The following is a 19,677-nucleotide window of genomic DNA, read 5'->3' as shown; positions in this document are numbered from 1 at the left end:
ACATTATCTCAAGGCACTTTACATAGTAAAGCAGAGACAATATTATTAAAATCATAAGAGGTCCAGATAGATAGAACTATTAATGACGTTATAACAGGGCTAATGTTAAACACACAGATAGTGATGACATGGTTTGTAAAGTAAAAATAGATTTCTGCCTGTTTCCTATGCCATGTTCTCACTATGCTTCTGTTGGGGCTGTAGAGATTGTGCATGCGGTCACGTGACTGCCTGGCTCCATGTGAGTGGTGAGTATTTGCCATAAGCCTCTCTGTGGATTAAATTACAGATTGATCGGAAATAAAGTAGAATGCAGTGCTACAGAGTAAAAGTAGCGTTTCTTTCTCACATTTAATCTCAAGTGAAATTAAAAAGTAAGTTGCATTAAAACTAGTCTTATAATTACAGCTTCTTCAAAAAGTCATATAAATAAATGTAGGCGAACCGAAAGAAGCTCAATTATCAGAATATTTCAATAAATACTGCTATAACTACTCATTGGAGTGTTGGACCGACAGAGGCTTTAGAAAGGCTTAGAGAAATGAGTAGCTAACAGGCTAACGCTAGCTAAATAAGAAGTATTGGACAAAGTGTGAGGTTGATTTACATGTTTATTCGATTTGCTCATTAACTCTTTGAGTTATTTGAACGCGACATCCTGTGCAACTGTTTTATGTACAGTTAGCATTTGTGCTAATGCTGGTATGTGTGCACTCAAAATATAGGAGTGGAAAAATAGTCTTTTATTTGACTGAATGTCACAAACTGCAAAATAATGCATGTTTAGGGTTAGTGCAAACAGAGACTGTATAGTATAGGCAGCAGTGGAGACGTCTCCTGCAGCTCTGGACAGTTCACCAGTGCATCACAGACACACACAACCATTCACTCTCATGGTCAGTTTACCTGATCCCCATGTTCAGTTGTTAGAGAAAGCCGGAGGAAACCCACGCACACACGGGGAGAACATGTGACCTCCATGCAGAGAGACCCTTGTTCCAACTGGGGCTCAAACCCAGGGCTTCTTGTTGCAAAGGCAAGAGTGCTAACCACTACACCAATGTGTGGCCCTGTTATTATCATTATTATGATGATGATGATTATTATTGTTATTAGAGAGAGAGAATGTGTGTGTATTTGTGTGTGACAGAGTTGTTCCGAATAAAGTGGACAGTGAGTCTGAATGTTGTTTTTTTATTTTACTACAGTACCAGTAAATTCATGTTCCAGGGCTAGTGTTAGTACAGTCAGTAAATTCATGTTCCAGGGCTAGTGTTAGTACAGTCAGTAAATTCATGTTCCAGGGCTAGTGTTAGTACAGTCAGTAAATTCATGTTCCAGGGCTAGTGTTAGTACAGTCAGTAAATTCATGTTCCAGGGCTAGTGTTAGTACAGTCAGTAAATTCATGTTCCAGGGCTAGTGTTAGTACAGTCAGTAAATTCATGTTCCAGGGCTAGTGTTAGTACAGTCAGTAAATTCATGTTCAGGCAGAAAACATCTGTTCATAATTTACTGATTTGGAACAATCAGAGCTGACGAGGTGTGGTCAGAGTCTGATCACCTGATCACTGACATTGATCATGTGAGCAGTTCAGGGTCACTGCTCACTGTTCTGTGGTCAGCTGACACACCTGAGTGATGCTCTGCCTCCTGGCTGTTCTATAACTACCGTTTCCTTCGTCTGCAGCAGACCTAGACCTGGACCTTCAGGTTCATGTTCAGGTTCAGGTTCAGGTTCATGTTCATGTTCAGGTTCAGGTTGAGGTTCTGGTGTCTCCAGAGTCTGGATCAGAGCTTCTTTAAGGTCTCTGATCATCGTCGCTGCCTCTACACAGTCCTTCACCTGCGGATCCAACACTGAGCTGAATGACCTGAGGAGTTTCCACAGCAACAGAGAAACACATTAACACCACAGAAGAAGAAACACAAGTGACCTTTTCAAATTAAAAGTCTGATTTGACCTGTGCAGGACGCCAGTCTGTGAGTTGAGAGTGGAACAAAGTTCACTGAGCCAGCAGGTGAACATCAGAGCCAGGTGATCCAGACCCAGACCGTCCAGTCCACCCTGATACACCAGCTGAGTCCAGCGAGCCTGGAGGACAGGTGAGGAAAGGTGAGGACAACTAAGGACAGGTGAGGACAACTGAGGACAGGGGAGGACATGTGGACGTACCTGCAGGAAGTCTTGCAGGACGGGCGTCACGCAGATGTGGAGCGGCTGCAGACGGCAGCTGCACCCTGGTGGGATGACCATGACGTCAGTGGAGATGGAGGACAGGTCGTCCTTGAACTGACTGGTCAGGTGACCTCGATGACTGTCCACCAGGAGGACAGACTCCCTGCTATGGCCAGAGACCTCCATACAGGGGCGCCACACCTTTACAGACAGGAGAGGTGTCATGTGACCACAGTTCAAAGCTCAGAGTGAGAGGGAATTGTGAAGTCCTGACCTTGTTGATCCAGATGTTCAGGCGTTCCTGGTCGGAGAACCCGTCCTGCCGAGCCTCCAACAGAACGTTGCTGGGGAAACCTTCAGGGACATGTGACGGCATCCTTCTGAAGAACAGCAGCGGCGTGAGCAGCGTTCCGTCGGACAGAGCGGACAGGAAGACATCGAGCAGAGGTTCAACCTCAGGAGACGCAAACAGCTGGAAGGCAGTGGGGTTCTGGTCCTCCAAGGCTTTGTGACCAATGAAGATGGAGAACTCGTCCATGCAGCCAATGGAGCGAGGCAGGAGACGCGTGCTGCGGAGCTGCAGCACAGTCACAGTGTTAGCAGGGGTTTGATTCCCTCCTTTTACCGGGACTGAATTCAGGCTCCGCCTTCCTAATCAGCCTCACAGACCACGGAGGCACAACATGGGACGTTATTGGTGTTGCCTGGCAACAGAGTAGGACGTCCTCAAACAGCTTTTATAAGAAGCTAAATAACAGGAAATGAGGACGACTACAACGTCACTGCTCACCTTGGTCCTTGCTTGCTTGTCACCTTGCTCTGACTATGTCTCTAAAGGAGGTGGGGCCTGTACGTGTAGAAAAGGAGGGGCCTGACACTCACCTGGTCGTGCAGGGGCTGTACGAACATGTGGCATTTGTCTCTGATGTCCATTGGCAGTGTGAGGCAGCTGCTGTCGTGTCTCAGCATGAAGTCCACTGACCACCTGTAGCGCTCCGTCAGCTGACTGTCCTGTCCCAGGAACGTTGTGGCGACCTGCAGGAGCACGTCTTCACTGACGGCGAGCTGCAGCTCTCGCTGCCTCAGCAACCAGCTGACCGACCGCGCCGTCTTCCAGTGCCAATTCCTGCTCCTCAGCCCGCGCTCCTGCTGCTCGGTCCAGGACAGGATCGCCTCGGACGCCGTCTGACAGCGGTGCGACGCCTGAGCGACGCCGTGACACAGTGAGGACAGAACAGCTGCCAGCTGAGAGACAGACAGAGAGGACGCCAACATCTGAGACACAAAACACAGAGGAGACACGTTACACTGACGAGCACACAGAAGAATCAGCAGCAGCAACGTCCTCCTCACCTGATCAGATTGTGGGCGTGGCCCTACAATGATGATGGTCATTGCCGGCTCAGAGCAGAGGGGGGAGGGGGAGGGGAGGGGTTTGACTGACAGCTGTGTGGACGTCATCTTACTGGAGGACATCAAGTGGATGGGGACGAAGCCGCTGTGTCCTAGATCACCTGCTGATGTCACACTGAGAGGGCGGGGCCACAGGTGTCAGACACATCACTTTGTTGTTTCATAATTACACAGGAAGTGATGGAGGGAGGGGATGTGTCACAGGTGTGTGTCTGTGTGTGTGTGACCTGTCACAGGTGTGTGTGTTTTATCTGTCACGTGTGTCTGTGTGTGTGTGTGTGTGTGTGTGTTTACCTGTTACAGGTGTGTGTGTGTTTACCTGTCACAGGTGTGTGTGTGTGTTTACCTGTCACAGGTGTGTGTGTGTGTGTGTGTTTACCTGTCACAGGTGTGTTTGTGTTTACCTGTCACAAGTGTGTGTGTGTGTGTGTGTTTACCTGTCACAGGGGTGTATGTGTGTGTTAACCTCGCACGGGTGTGTGTGTGTGTTTACCTGTCACAGGTGTGTGTGTGCTGTTCTCTGTAAATACTCCAATCTGAAATACAGTTACATTGTTCTGAAATCTGTGCTCCTCTGCTGCCCCCTGCTGGCCAATGTTTATCTAAAACTTTTATGTCAAGAACAACTGTTATATTTACTTGTCACTTTTGTTCTATAATTATATACATTTAACATCATACATACCACAGACTTTTAGGGCCACATTGAGAAAAAAATGTTTCAGACTTCCAGAATAATCATAAATTTACGAGAATAAAGTTGTACATTTACGAGATTAAAGTCGTACATTTACAAGAATAAAGTCGTAATTCTACAAGATTAAAGTCGTAAATTTACCAGAATAAAGCGGTAATATTCTAACCTTGTTGTTTTAGAAGAGGAGAGTTGTTAAAATGAGGGCTGTGGAGTATTTGGTGGAATTTTACTATAGTTTCACAAACAAGGAGATACTTTTTGCACATCAGCATCAACAGTCAGAAGTATCAGAAAAGTAAATGGCTGTTTTTCAGGAGGGGAATTAAGACTTTATTCTCTCCATTTTAATATTGTAAATTAAGACTTTATTCTCTTGATTTTAATCTCGTAAATTAAGACTTTATTCTCTCAATTTTAATCTTGTAAATTAAGACTTTATTCTCTCGATTTTAATCTCATAAATTAAGACTTTATTCTTGGAAGTCTGTAAATGTTTTTTTCCCTCAATGTGGCCCTAATATTCCGTCGTACATGAATATATATGTGTGTGTGTGTTACCTGTGTGAACTCTGCAGTGATGCTCAGGTCTCTCTGTCAGGTGATTGGCCATCACGTCTCCTTTGTAGGTGCTGAGTTTACACGACACACACTCCAACCTGTGTGACGACCTGACACACACACACACACACACACACACACACACACACACACACACACACACACACACACACAGGTAAAGTCACGTCATTCACCAACATTAATGACACAGCAGCAGTAACAGCCGTTTACCGAGGGTTGGTCAGGAAGATGCTCTGGTACGGTTGGTTTTCACTGAAGGTCACATGATTACTGTGGAAACATGGACACAAACAAAGACGCTGTCACCACCTTTAAATGTGTTGAAATCAGTGTGAAGACATGACGGATGAGGAGCAGACATACTTGATCATGTGGTTGGCGTAGGAGGTGGAGCAGCAGGTGATGAACCTGCAGAGAGAACAATGAACCAAAGACGGAAAATGATTCCTGACGTCACGCACGGTCGAGAGACACTCGACACAGAGGAGAGGAGAGACACCAGCCTCCTCACTGAGAGAGAAAAGAAGCAAATAATGAGAAAACCACAGACTTTTATTTTGAAAACATGGGGTTGTGTTCAGGGTTCTAAATTAACTTTTTTGATCACCAGCCAAATTTTTTTCAGTGAAAATAAGAGAGATAAGATAAAAGAGATGAGTGCCGCTGAATGAATTATTTTTACACTTTGGATTTTATTAACACAATCCAAATACAATACATACACATACAGTACATGCATACAACAACAAAAATCCTTTATTTTTCATTTTGATATTTTCAGAGCTCTACCACATCTTTTGCCTGGTATTCATTTGTGTATGTCTCTCCTATCTTCAAGCCCTTCTTCCTGTCCACTCTGAAATTAATTATCATATCATAGTATTATCTTTTTGTAAAGTTCCGTCTGTGGAAGCATGTATGTCACTCTGTATCATATTAAATGCACTGATTCTGAAACATGTAAATAGTAACGTTAACATTAATTCACTTAGGCTACTCAACGTTTTTAATAAAGAAAGGCTCTCTTCAATACGAACTGTTTTGGCAGATTTAATCCTTAGACTCTCCTGATGACTCAGGGCACTCTCATGGTCCTTTACAGCCTCAACTTTAAAATGATTAGTTCCCACCACGAAATTGTTTGTTTTGTTTTGTTTTTTTCTTTTGCGTTCATGCGGCAGCTGTTACAAAACATGACGTCATTTTTGTGATCAAACACAAGCCATTCACGACCCGTCAGCCATTTGGCATTGAACTTTCTTTTTTTTTCGTTTCACACGCATTGTTCATCATGCACAATCTCAATCTCAATCTCTTTAATAGTTTCTGGCAGAAACTATCAAAGAGGTGATTTTTAACCCACATTTGGCGGGTGTTAATTTAGAACCCTTGTTGTGTTTTGGCATGGATCCAGAGACGCTCAGGCTTTTATTTTGAAAAAAGTGGGTCATGTGATGGTTGCTGTACCTGAGGCCGGACAGCAGGGGGCCCAGGCTCTCCACTTTTTTCCTCTTTGTCACTTCCTGTGCAGGTGGTGGCGAGTCGACTTTTATGACCTGGAACAAGAATCTGATGACTGACCATTTCACATCATCTCTTTACCTTTAACCACATTATTTTTTGGACAGGTTAGCCCCGCCCACGTGTAAACACACTTACCTTGCATGGAACGACTTTCTTCACCACCTCATCATCATTTTCAGCTCCTTCCACCACAGAGTAAGTCCTCACTGTGACCTGAGACACACACAAGCACAGTAACACACACTGACCACGCACACACACTGACCAAACACTGACCACACACACACACACACACACACACACACACACACACACACACACACACACACACACACACACACACACACACACACACACACACACACACACACACACACACACACACACACACACCTTGGTTCCAGGTGTGAGTCCAGTGAGCTGAGCAGGTTTGATGTAGGTCTTGTGCAGCTCTTGGTGTTTGTTACGTTGTTGTGCGTACAGGAAGTGAAGGCGACACTTGTCACAGTCAAACATGTATTTCTTCTGAAAACAAGAAGACACACAAGACATCAGCACTGTTTAATCACTGTTGTTTCACTGAGACATGAAGGACACGATGAAGACATGGTGAGGACATGATGAAGACATGATGAGGACACGATGAGGACATGGTAAGGACATGATGAAGACATGGGAATCTATTCTATTGCGTGTCCATTCATCTTCTGTTTGTATCAGACATGGGCTTATTCAATGCAAGCTTCTACATCGTGTATACTGGACTAAGTCCAGACTGTCAATATTGACCCATCGACAACATCATGGTACTCTGTATGTATATATGTGCTGTTGTCGTTCTTGTTCATTTTCCTCGTGGCCCTTTACTGTTATCTCCTAATGTGTATGTGTAAAGAAAAAACTCACAATAAACATACCATGAACAAAAAAGAAATAACCATGGTGCCAAGAGAAGGAGAATGTTAAAACTCTGCCACACCTAAGCTCACAGAGAACAGCAGTGATTTTCAGGAGTTGTTGATCCACTGCTGCCTCCATCACTAAGTTCAAATGTCTTCTTTTTTCATGTCACTGTTTGAAATCCATTGTTCAGATTGACCTCAGTGACACAAAGTGACCACACGAGGCAGCAGAGGAGCAGCAGCTCCTGTTAAAATCACTGCTTTTCTCTCTGGACAACTTTCAGTGAGATAAAGACGTGATCATGTTAGATATTATAAATTCTGAGGCTGCAGTTTAATAGAAACTGTAGAAAATATCTGCGTTGATCTTGCAGGTGGTGCTACAGAGTTGAAGCTGTGCATAGCTCTGCCCACTGCCGTCACTCACCATCCAAAACCTGAGGCTCCGGCTGGTGTGTGTGTGTGTGTGTGTGTGTGTGTGTGTGTGTGTGTGTGTGTGTGTGTGTGTGTGTGTGTGTGTGTGTGTGTGTGTACCTGGTGTTGGGTTACATGATGCTGGTAGTTGCTCTCATCCACCAGCACCATTAGACAGTAGTGACACAGCAGATACTTGGTGTCAGCATGAACGTCCTCAAAGTGCGACCAGACGTCCGAGTAGAAGGAAGACCTGAAGTCACACACCTGCAGCACAGGTGCACGGGGTCAGTCTTCACACACACAGTGTGAACAGGTGAACATGTGAGCGGCTTCTCACCTGGCACACGTACGGCATCTCTCCTGGTTTGTGCACCCTCTTCATGTGCAACAGGAAACGAGGCTCAGAGCCAAAGTTGCGCTCACAGATCCGACATGTGGCTGTAAAAAAAAAAAACAGTGATGGCATCATAGCTGACCTAACTGATCCGATCTGATGCTGCATTTTATTGCTAACATGACTCAACACAACCAGTACTCCCTTGAACATACAGGAATATGTGGATTGTCCTGCTGTTTCCACTCAAGATCTCCAGACACACAAAAAAACCTCTTTATACATTTGTATTTACATATAGATCCTCCAGAGATCCTCCAGGGATACTCCAGGGATCCTCCAGGGATACTCCAGGGATCCTCCAGAGATTGAGTGCACCAGAGTCACTCTTTCATAAAATGTTTATTTCTCCACAGAACCTCCAACCCCAACATCTTTTTTCAGCTACATGCTTGTAAACATCTGCATGTGTGTGTGTGTGTGTGTGTGCGCGTGTCAGTTACACACCTGAGGACATGCACCGGCTGTGGTCGCCCTCAAGGTGGCACTGCAGTTTGAATGGGGAGAGAAAGCGACGGTAACAGTGAGGACATGAAGGTTTGATGGCAGCGTCGTGTTGCAGTGTGTGACTCATAAACCTGACAACAAACAAACAAAGATGCTGCAAATAAACATTTACATCAAAAAACACTTTCTTCAAAAAAAAGCTTTAAAGTATTTTTAACAGAAAATGTTCCACAGTAAAACATCACATGATTGTGAAAAACGAAAAGAGTAAATAACAAGCGAACGAGAGGAGGAAGAGAAAAAGAGAGGAGAGAAGACAAGAGAAGAGACCTTTGTCCCCTTTAACAACCAAATGAATTACAAGATTTTTTTATGCACAAATAACAAAAGAAAAAACTAAATCAAATAAAATAGCATGCCATAATTAAAATATGGAAGACCAGTGATTGCTGTACTACTGAACACAAAACATTTCCATATCCTCAAATAGAAACAAATTCTTCTAAATAAGAGATCAATTTGTAATAAGTGAACTCAATTTTGAGCATGCAGTGCAGAGAGGAGGGGAGAAAAGAGAAGAGAAGAAAAGAGAAGATGAAGAGAAGAGGAGGAGATAGAGAAGAGAGGAAGATGGGGAGAAGAGTGTATGTGATAAAGGTAGTAAAGATTTGATTAAGGTAGCAAAGATGTGATAAAGATTTAATAAGGGTAGTAAAGATGTGATAAAGATGTAGTAAAGGTAGTAAAAAAGTCATAAAGATGTGATAAAGGTAAAGATGTAATAAAGGTAGTAGAGATGTGATAAAGATGTGATAACATTAGTAAAGATTTGATAAATATGTAATAAAGGTAGTAGATATGTCAAAGATGTGATAAAGGTAGCAAAGATGTGATAAAGGTAGTAGAGGTGTGATACAGATGTGATAAAGGTAGTAAAGATGTGATAAAGGTAGTATAGATGTGTTAAAGATGTGATAAAGGTAGTAAAGGTGTGATAAAAATGTAATAAAGGTAGTAAAGATGTGATAAGGTAGTAAAGATGTGATTAAGGAAGAAAAGATGTGATAAAAGTAGTAAAGATGTGATAAGGTAGTAAAGATGTGATTAAGGAAGAAAAGATGTGATAAAAGTAGTAAAGATGTGATAAGGTAGTAAAGATGTGATTAAGGAAGAAAAGATGTAATAAAGGTAGTAAAGATGTGATAAGGTTGTAAAGATGTGATAAAGATGTAGTAAAGTACAATAGTCTCTCACTCGATGTTGTTGCGTATTGTCGTGGGACAGAAAACACAGCAGAAATCTTCTCTGGACTGTGGACCCAGCCTGTTGGTGTGGGCGGGGCTTTGTCCAAGGGCAGAGCCATAGAAGAAATCCTCTACCAGCATCACCAGTTTACCCTGAGGGGAGCCAGGGGGAGGAGCCATGCACTCCCGCAGGGGGCTGTAGGCGGGCTCAGGGACAGGGCTATCAGGGTCTGACAGGACATCATCAGACGACCTCTGAAGCGTCTGAAGAGCAAACACAACTTTAGACAGCAGGAGACAAACAGGAAGTAGTTTACAGACCAGCAGACTCACCATCTTCTCTTCTCTGCTCCTCCTCTTCTTCTTCAGGTTCTCCAAACTCTGAGCGATGCCAGGACTGCACAGCTGAAGCAGAAAGGAGGAAAAGAAACTATTTTTTTTTGAAAACACAAAACACTGGAGTTTTACTCCCTGACAAAACAAGTCACTGAAGGCCTCACTGCCACCTATAGTCTTTGAACGCCTCACTGCTGCTTATAGTCTCTGAACGCCTCACTGCTGCTTCTGGTCCCTGAACGCCTCACTGCTGCTTCTAGTCTCTGAACCCCTCACTGCTGCTGCTTCTGGTCCCTGAACACCTCACTGCTGCTTCTGGTCCCTGAACGCCTTACTGCTGCTTCTGGTCCCTGAACGCCTCACTGCTGCTTCTAGTCTCTGAACCCCTCACTGCTGCTGCTTCTGGTCCCTGAACACCTCACTGCTGCTTCTGGTCCCTGAACACCTCACTGCTGCTTCTGGTCCCTGAACGCCTTACTGCTGCTTCTGGTCCCTGAACCCCTTACTGCTGCTTAAAAAGCTGTCAATCAAAATGTAACTTAATGTAAAGGCCCGATGACAGCTGTATCCTGAACACCCCACAAACTTACACACATGAATCCTCGCAGCTGCTTGATGAACTTGTAGTGTGACGCACAGTTGAGACAGTTTGGAGGAGACACATGTTCCTGCTGACCTGAGGACACACACACACACACACACACACACACACACACACACACACACACACACACAGTGAGTCATGTGACCACAGGAGCAGCTCAGTAAATCTCTGTCTCTGCTTCAAACCTTTGTGTTGCAGTTTGTGAGAAGTTGCAGTTCGGTTGCTGCTGGTGGGAGGAGCCAGGGTCCTCCATGCAGCTGGGGGAGTGAGCTGTGTTATGGTGGGCGGGGCATGTTGTATGTGAGGCGGGGTCTTCAGGGTCTTCTGGTTGGCGAGAGGCAGGGTGAATTTAAAGTTGAGGTTATGTTGATTGAGAACCTTCTGAGCTTCTTCACCAGAGATCACACCTGCAACACACACACACACGTTACCTTGCTGTCAGGACATTTAACTGCATCAGTGGAGGGGGTGGGTACCTGTGATGATGGGGGTGGAGTCAGCCTGAGCCTCAGGTTCTGGACAGTGAGTGTCAGCAGTGGGCGGAGCTGTGGTGTTGTTGATGTGGTGACTTCCTGTCACAGTGACAGTAAAGCCACTGACTGAACCTCTGGGTTGAGAGCACAGCTTCAACTCTGCAGCGCCACCTGCAGGATCAACACAGAGATTTTCTACAGTTTATATTAAACTGCAGCCTCAGAAGCAACAACAAGGACCCAGGATGACGAGAATGAGAGGAGATGAGTGATCAGCTCATGTATACTGACCTCCAGGCAGCAGAGGGACCAGCTGACCGTTCAACCTGAAGCCCAGAGGAACAGCTGAGGCCTGAACACACACACACACACAATTATTAATGATTAAAGATGAGCAGCAGTATATAGTGAAATAGTCACATGTCAAAGTAGTTCTGTCACCGTCAGTGTGGGGGTGCTGCAGTTCTTCATTAGCTGCTTTGGGATGGAGATGATTCTGGTCTGTGATTGGTCCATCTCCTCCTCTAGTGACCTGACCCTGACCTTCAGACCTGTTGAGACACAGACTCACAGTGTGACGTCACATGCGGGTAACATTATTGTTGTTGTTGTTGCCATGGCGACACACAGGGCGTAATCTTTACAGAAGAAGAGGGGGAGGTGACATAAGGAGGGGATGACCGTGATGGGATAGAGATCAGATCTTGACGTATGTTAATAGAACGTGTAAATGCATGAGGTGAATCTATGTGATCACAGTTTTCACACAGTCACAATCACATACCAACACATGACTGTTCATTCATGTCCAAACATTAAACTCATCAACATTTTATGGAAAAAAGTCAAGTAAAATCCTGTGTAGGGCTGGATGATAGGAAAAATCTCTATCTATACTTTTGTATATCATTTGACTCTATATCCTGATATAGGAGATATATGTGGATATGAAACTGCACACAGGTTTTTTCTCTGGACTGTCACAATACACTGTAAATATGCTGTAAATGAACTGTAAATACGTTGTAAATGAACTGTAAATATGTTGTAAATATACTGTAAATGAACTGTAAATATACTGTAATTGCACTGTACATATACTGTAAACACACTGTAAATATACTGCACGGCTGCCACAAACAACTATTTCAATAATCGACTAGTCACTGATTATTTTTGCAATGAGTCGACTAATGGGATCATACGTAAATTGCAGCTTATCGCACCAGCGTGCAGCTGCACTTATACAACCATCATTGTATAAGTGTTTAAGGTATGTGCTAACTAAAAATAAAGACAATTAAGATGATAGTTCATTCAACTTATAATGAACTTTGCAAGCTTGTAGCAGCATTTCTGACATTTTTTTATGTGATAAACTAAATAAAATGAAGGCACAACTCTGGCCTTACAAACCACAAACAGCACACTTGTCCCTCCGTGTTGACATAATACCGCTCTTCCTCCCTTGCCTGCACTCTCGCATTTTATAGGGACAAGGTGGAGCTAAGGTGGAGCTCTCGAAATAAACTTCCTGGTGGGGTGGCAACATTCGCGGTGAAATGTGCAGGGAATTCAACATCGCATGTTTTATCGCCTATACTTACACTAAGGGGGACCACGAAAACATGACTGAGTCTTCTTTTTTCACACTTCGGCAACTGGTAGGGCCTCCAGAGTCCCAAATATAAGTATTAAAATGATTAAAAAGTTGATTTTGCATAATATGTCCCCTTTTTCGCCGAATAATTTGATAGTCAACGTAATTGTGACTAGTCGACTAATCCTGGCAGCCCTAATGCACTGTAAATATACTGTAAATGCACTGTAAAATACACTGTAAATGTACTGTAAATGTAATGCAAATGCACTGTAAAATAGACTGTAAATAGACGTGACTTTTTAAAAACTGATTTCAGGTTTTTCTGACGTAACACAGAGATACAGAGTGCTTCGCTTTAAATTTAACATTTGTTCTGCACTTCTCAATTCTAGTGATTCATGTGATTCTAGAGGAAGTGTTTGAAAAAATGGCAGCAGAACAACATTAGCAGAGAGAAAACTGTATAAGTATGAGAGCACTTTACACTAACGCCTTCAAAGAACAGCCCTCCAGTTACCATTAAACCTGTATCTTTACTCAGCCAGTTTAAAACATTTACGAACTCACACCACTCATCCTATAGTGCTTAATATGGTTAACATATGGTATGAAGTAAGAAAATATATGATAATATCTAATTCTTTGTCACAATTTAGCCCAATACGGGGCAATAATGCGTTTAAACCAGGCACCACTAGATGCTGGATTCCAGATTTGGGCAAAAAAAGGACCGAATAAAATGTCTGACCTTTATAAAGAAGGAGTTTCAATGTCATTTGAGGACTTATCATTAATGTTTAATATTCCATGAAGCGTTTCTTTAAATATTTACAACTAAGGAGCTTTATTTCTTCTTCACAGAATCAGTCAATAATAATCCCGATTTTATCGTCGTTAGAAGAAATTATGATCAAAAATTGTAGAAGCAACAGATTGATCTCATTAATATACAACTGGCTTGTGTCTGGTTCTGGCCAATCAGCAATATCAAAACTTGACACATGGGGGTTAGACCTTCAAGTTGACAGTTCAAACGACGAGTGGAACAAAGTCTGTAAGGAGGCTCAAACAAAAACAGCCAGCACATATTTAAAGCTTCTTCAGTATAACACCCCAGTGAAATTGCATTAATATAACAGTAACATACTGGACATGTGTTTTAAATGTAAATAAAATCAAGGAACATTCATACATATAAATAAAATAAATAAAATAAATAAAATAAATAAAATAAATATAAATAAAAATAAAAATAAAAATAAAAATATAAATATCCCAGTAGACTCAAAAATTATACTGTTACATCTATACCCGGAAAATATGAAATTAAGAACCAGAGAATATAAATGTATTGACTTTGCTATACTACAGGCAAAACGATTAATAGCTCTCAATTGGAAGAAAACCTCAGCCCCTACAATAGGTGCTTGGATTAATATTATGGCACAATATTTGTCAATGGAGAGGATAACATACATTGTGAAAAATGAGGACCAACATCACCCCAGTGAAATTGCATAAATATAACAGTAACATACTGGACATGTGTTTTAAATGTAAAGAAAATCAAGGAACATTCATACACTGTATATGGGAATGCAAAAAAAAAATGCATTCTGGTTAATAAAGTGGTTAATAAAATAATGACCATTTTGTCTATAAATATCCCAGTAGACTCAAAAATGATACCGTTACATCTATACCCGGCAAATATGAAATTAAGAACCAGAGAATATAAATTTATTGACTTTGCTATACTACAGGCAAAACGATTAATAGCTCTCAATAGAGTTGTCACGATACCAAAATGAGTAACCCACGATACAATACCAGACAAAGTATCACCGTTCTGGGTAGTATCACGATACTGCGGCCTTTTTTGATTATTATTATTTTTATGAACTGCAATGTATTTGTACAAGTTATAAATACTTATTAATTACTTATAATGTTGTTTGGTGCATGATAAAAATATAACATATATATATATATATATATTTATAATCATTCAGTTTCCTTTGCACATTAATTTATGTTTAACTAATATAAATAATCAACTTAGGATAACAAATCCAGTGTCTTTTTAAAAAATCTATTTGACAATAATGCTTCTTTTCCAACATAATAAACCATAGAGAACAAAATACAATAAACAAGAACTGATATCCTGTGAAAACTATATTTTTATGCCTTTTCTATGTGCTTTATACTTTGACATCCTCAAACTCTTCATTCCTTAGCCTGTACACGGAGCATATAGCCTAATATTAGCCAATACTAACCTGGTATTCGACATATTAATGTGGGCGACGACGCCGCAGGTGTTTTATGAGGTTGGGCGTGTTCCCTCCTTCGGCTCCTATAGCTTGGTGGCAGCGCCTGCACAGTGGACGGCCATCGTCTATTGCTTTACCGTCTGTGCCTCGTTTAAAGCCAAAATAGTTCCAAATGCGACTTTTGGAGTTTGTTTTATTTGAGCAAAGTTAGCGGTGCCACTGACGGCGCTGCCGTGGCAGACTCGCCGCTCGGGCCCGGTGCTTCTGCCATGGTGAGTGTGTTGTCTCGTGTTTGTGACTGTAAGACGTGCGCGCGTCTGGGCGAGACAGAACTGTTTTGAAACGAATTTCTATCGAAGCGGAGCTGTCTTCATGGAGCTCGTTCTTGCCGGCAGAAACACACAAACAGCCAATCAGCTAACAGGCGGGCGGACCCAGCGTGCGGAAACAGCCTATCATATCCCCGAACGTCACCAGTAACAAGCAAACAGCCAATCATTCAGCAGCTGTGTCGTTCGGTTGCAGTAGTTACAATGTGGGTTTGTTTACAAGGGAGTAACATGCAGTGAAAAGCCAGGAGGAGAGTAGAGACAGCCGCAATGTAGCAAAAACTGGCACCGGTAGTATAGTAATCCACGGTAGTACCGTCGTGTAGAATTTCTAGTATAGTAGGAACCATTACGATTTGGCACCGCTGGGTACCGTGGGTACCGTGGGTATCGTGCAACTCTAGCTCTCAATTGGAAGAAACCCTCGGCCCCTACAATAGGTGCTTGGATTAATTTTATGGCAGAATATATGTCAATGGAGAGGATAACATACATTGTGAAAAATAAGTTGGATGTCTGAGAGAATATGGAGACCGTATAAAGATTTCATGAATCATAGAGACACTGGAGCGCTTCTACAGGAGGACAACTCAGGTTAAGATATATACATGAAGAAGTATGGTGGTAAACCCCAGGAGTTGATGAGAGCAAGATATGGAATTATGTAACGTATGGTTTGTGTATGTACATATGTGTGACTGTAGATATATATGTTTGGATAGGCACAACATATGTATGTATCTTTGATTTGGATTTTCTTTGAGGTACCATTGTCTTGAAATAGTCTAACATTTTAAAGGACTTTAAATGCAAGAGACTTTTTAGAGAGAGCAAGGGATAGTTGGGGGTGGGGGAGGGGTTACATTAAGCGTTTGTTCTTTTCTTTATATTGTATTGAAAAATGTACATTTGTAAACTGCATATCTGACTATGCTTAAAATCAATAAAGAAATTGTTTTTAAAAAAAAAAAAAACACTGGAGAAAACAGAGGGTATTTCTGTCCATTAAGTTTGTTTTTAAATTGACCTGAAATTGTACGTTTGTCTGTCAAAAATTTGCCAAAAAAGGCAGATACATTTGACGATAATTAGCAAAATACCGGTGAATAACCGACGTGGAGTTTTTATGCAATTCTTCAGAGACAGTTTAATGCGAATCTTTCATTTCTTCATAACAGAAACTTAAGCAATATCTGGTCAAATATATATTAATTGCATTTCCCTTTTGTTGAGAGAGAGAGAGAGAGAGAGAGTGAGTGTGTGTTTTTTTTCCTTTTTATCCAATTAATGATTAGTTAGGGTTATTCCTTCTCTCAATTTAACTGGTAAATTATACCAGTAAATTATATTGCAAACATTTTCAGACACACAAGAACGATTCGAACAGTATTATCAATTACAGATAAATCCACTCTTTACCTTCATCCTCTTTCTTTTCATCAGCCTGCAGTGATGAAGACGACAGCAGTGATGAAGTCTCATCTTCATCACACTCCATGGTCAGGTCAGTGTCCCCACCTGCGTCACACTGCACCTCCATGGTCCACCTGCAGAGGAGACACACAAGGACATGGACAAGGGACACATCCAGATTTGATCTGTTTATTTATTTTTTTTTTTAAAGTTTAGCAGCGACCATCATTAGATTCATCCATTATTATTCCATTACTAAATGAATTGTGATTTACAAGGTGAGTAAAATGATCAAAGTGGAGGAATGTTGCGTTTCCTCTTCAGTTCACACATTCATCCTCTTTGTCCACTCCAGTGATGTTTCACATGATTTCTACTAGGGCTGCAACCATCATTTGATTATTAATCCATTAATAATCAATTACATTACATTACATTACATTACAAAATTAATCGTCATCATTTCCAGGTTTGACAAAGACCGATCAATTCTTTATCAACCAAATGACGATAAATAATCAAAAGATGAATGGATCATGAAAATAATGAGTTGCAGCTCTAAATGCTAGTTTATGGGAAAAGACACTAAAATGTCTGCATTTACACGATGTCACAGTGCAGATGTGAACCCGCTCTGATCTTTTGGTCTCTGGCACAAATCAAATAAGATGTGGAAATAAATCATATATGAATCAGAATTTGAATTTGTGTCTACAGAGTACACATGAATATACATACATGAATACATGTTACATTACATACATGTCACATGTGTTCACTATCTATGGTCACATGACTGTCCTTCAGCCTGTGCAGCAGAGGAAGAGGACTTACACCAGTGGACTCATGTTGAGGTTTCATGTCTATTCATTATGTCACCAAGTTCAATTCCATTTCAGCCTATTAACCATTTTCAGGTCAGTAGCCACGCCCCCTGTGGTTTGTGCCCCCCTAGTGGTGACCAGTGTAACTGCAGATTTCAGATATGGGTCACTTTAGTCGAGGAACTGTCCAGCTTGATTGAGTACAGTACGTATATTATAGTATAGTATAGTCCTTTATTGTCATTGTAACCTGTACAACGAAATTAAAAAAAATGTGCCAGACAGTCAGTGCATGAATAAAAATATTAAATAAAATAAAAAAATTAAATAAATGAATAATCAACAGACAACACATCCTTCCCGTACAACAGGAAAACACACATACCACCATTCATTCTGTCATTGTTATTGCACAGTCCCCCAGTATAGTGTTGTGTTAAGGATTGTTTTTATGGCATTGAGGGCGGTTATTGCTGTCGGATAGAAACTGTTTTTAAGTCTGTTTGTTCTTGATTTGATTGTCCTGTATCGCCTGCCTGATGGCAACAGTTCAAACAAGGAGTGACCCGGATGGAAAGTGTCTTTTACAATGGTCTGTGCTCTTTTAGCACAGCGAGCACTGTGAAGGTCATCCAGTGAGGGGAGGGGGCAACCGACTATCCTCTGTGCTATGCTGACCCGTTGCAAGGCCTTTTTCTGGGCTACTGTGCAGCTGCTAAACCACACACATAGACAGTATGTTAAGATGGATTCTATGGAGCACCTGTAGAAGGATACCAGCAGTCTCTGTGTGATGTCATTCCTCCTGAGGACCCTAATGATTTGTTTCCATTAGGAATAGAAATAACCAGGCATAACCGTTCCATTCTTCACTCGGGTACCAGAGTATAGATACTGTATATACAAAGGCTAGATGTCTCGTCCGCGCTGCTGGCCAATGGAGTCGAACGTCCGCACAGGGCGGCCATCTTGCCACAGTCAGCTCGCTCACCCATAACATGTGTTGTAGTGGTACATGGAATAATTATAACCATGGGCTTCAAATAACATTAAACAGAACAGAAAGGTGCAATGAATACATACACACACAAGGTAGTTTAAACAAGTAATAATTCAAATTATTGGATTATATTAGTAATATTCCTATTATAAATGTATACATATATCTCATGCCATTCTGTATCCTGAGTTTTAGAAGCCCATATACTGATTTAACATAAATCCCTTGTGTGTGTTGCACCTTTCTGTTCTGTTTAATGTTATTTGAAACCCATGGTTATAATTATTCATAAATATGTAGTTTCAAACCAAACCGTTCGGTAGAAAATTGAGCAAGTTATGGTTATTTAAAAAGTCCATGTACCACTACAACACATGTTATGGGTGATCGAGCTGACTGTGGCAAGATGGCCGCCTTATGCGGACGTTCGACACTCTGCTGTAAAACATCTAGATATCTATGTACCAGAGTAAGATGGTACGGTACAGTCAGGGCGGAGCTAGACCAGCTAAGCTATGCCAGGAGTTGCGCCCCCCCACACACACACAGAGACTATGCGGTTGACAAGTGACTGACAAGAGCCACACCCAGCCCACACTCCACCTACCAAGTACAGGTACAGTGGAAACACAAGCCTGACCCATAACTCTACCATTCCAAACTGTACTGTACTGTACCAAACTGAACCAACACAGCATTTTAGGTCCTCCAAAAATAAAATGTTAGATTTTTGGCATCAAGACCTGAATGCAGCCAAAAAGTAACACAAGTGCACCAGTGGCATGGCTGTGCACCACCAGAATACAAATAAACAATACACAGATTAAAAGTTTCTGCAGGATTCTGTGAATTTAACTTTAAACGACCATCTAAGACCTGGTTTCCATTAACAAGTATGTCACGTTTTAAGAAACAGTGTTTATGAACATTTATATTCAAAGTTCATAAACTGTTTCCGTAAACATGTATTCCGTAAAGATTTATTTTTAAACAAACCTCTATCATTAATAGTCAGGTTTTTACCA

At 41.7% G+C, this 19,677-nt stretch overlaps 1 protein-coding gene across 5 annotated transcripts in view; it reads right to left on the bottom strand.

Annotated features, from left to right (window-relative positions):
* Positions 1-1,178: 1,178 nt before the first annotated feature.
* Positions 1,179-19,677, bottom strand: part of pogza (pogo transposable element derived with ZNF domain a) — a 19,674-nt gene continuing 1,175 nt past the window's right edge. For 4 of the 5 annotated variants that reach the window (XM_058618879.1, XM_058618877.1, XM_058618878.1 and 1 more), the window contains exons 2-25: positions 16,835-16,962; positions 11,649-11,758; positions 11,499-11,559; positions 11,211-11,378; positions 10,920-11,141; positions 10,721-10,806; positions 10,128-10,199; positions 9,805-10,058; positions 8,551-8,681; positions 8,047-8,147; positions 7,827-7,973; positions 6,784-6,915; positions 6,526-6,603; positions 6,334-6,422; positions 5,230-5,376; positions 5,077-5,136; positions 4,846-4,955; positions 4,084-4,126; positions 3,531-3,705; positions 3,060-3,452; positions 2,452-2,754; positions 2,175-2,378; positions 1,963-2,093; positions 1,179-1,872 (exon numbers count right to left, since the gene is read on the bottom strand). In XM_058618879.1, coding sequence (XP_058474862.1) covers positions 1,620-1,872; positions 1,963-2,093; positions 2,175-2,378; positions 2,452-2,754; positions 3,060-3,452; positions 3,531-3,705; positions 4,084-4,126; positions 4,846-4,955; positions 5,077-5,136; positions 5,230-5,376; positions 6,334-6,422; positions 6,526-6,603; positions 6,784-6,915; positions 7,827-7,973; positions 8,047-8,147; positions 8,551-8,681; positions 9,805-10,058; positions 10,128-10,199; positions 10,721-10,806; positions 10,920-11,141; positions 11,211-11,378; positions 11,499-11,559; positions 11,649-11,758; positions 16,835-16,955 — 3,591 coding nt within the window. In that variant the 5' untranslated portion in view covers positions 16,956-16,962 and the 3' untranslated portion in view covers positions 1,179-1,619. The remainder of the gene's footprint in view (positions 1,873-1,962; positions 2,094-2,174; positions 2,379-2,451; positions 2,755-3,059; positions 3,453-3,530; positions 3,706-4,083; positions 4,127-4,845; positions 4,956-5,076; positions 5,137-5,229; positions 5,377-6,333; positions 6,423-6,525; positions 6,604-6,783; positions 6,916-7,826; positions 7,974-8,046; positions 8,148-8,550; positions 8,682-9,804; positions 10,059-10,127; positions 10,200-10,720; positions 10,807-10,919; positions 11,142-11,210; positions 11,379-11,498; positions 11,560-11,648; positions 11,759-16,834; positions 16,963-19,677) is intronic. The other variant, XM_058618880.1, reaches the window with a different exon arrangement.

Source organism: Solea solea, chromosome 20 (assembly GCF_958295425.1).
Source record: "Solea solea chromosome 20, fSolSol10.1, whole genome shotgun sequence".
Lineage (NCBI taxonomy): Eukaryota > Metazoa > Chordata > Actinopteri > Pleuronectiformes > Soleidae > Solea > Solea solea.
This window is presented reverse-complemented; position numbering and strand designations above follow the sequence as displayed.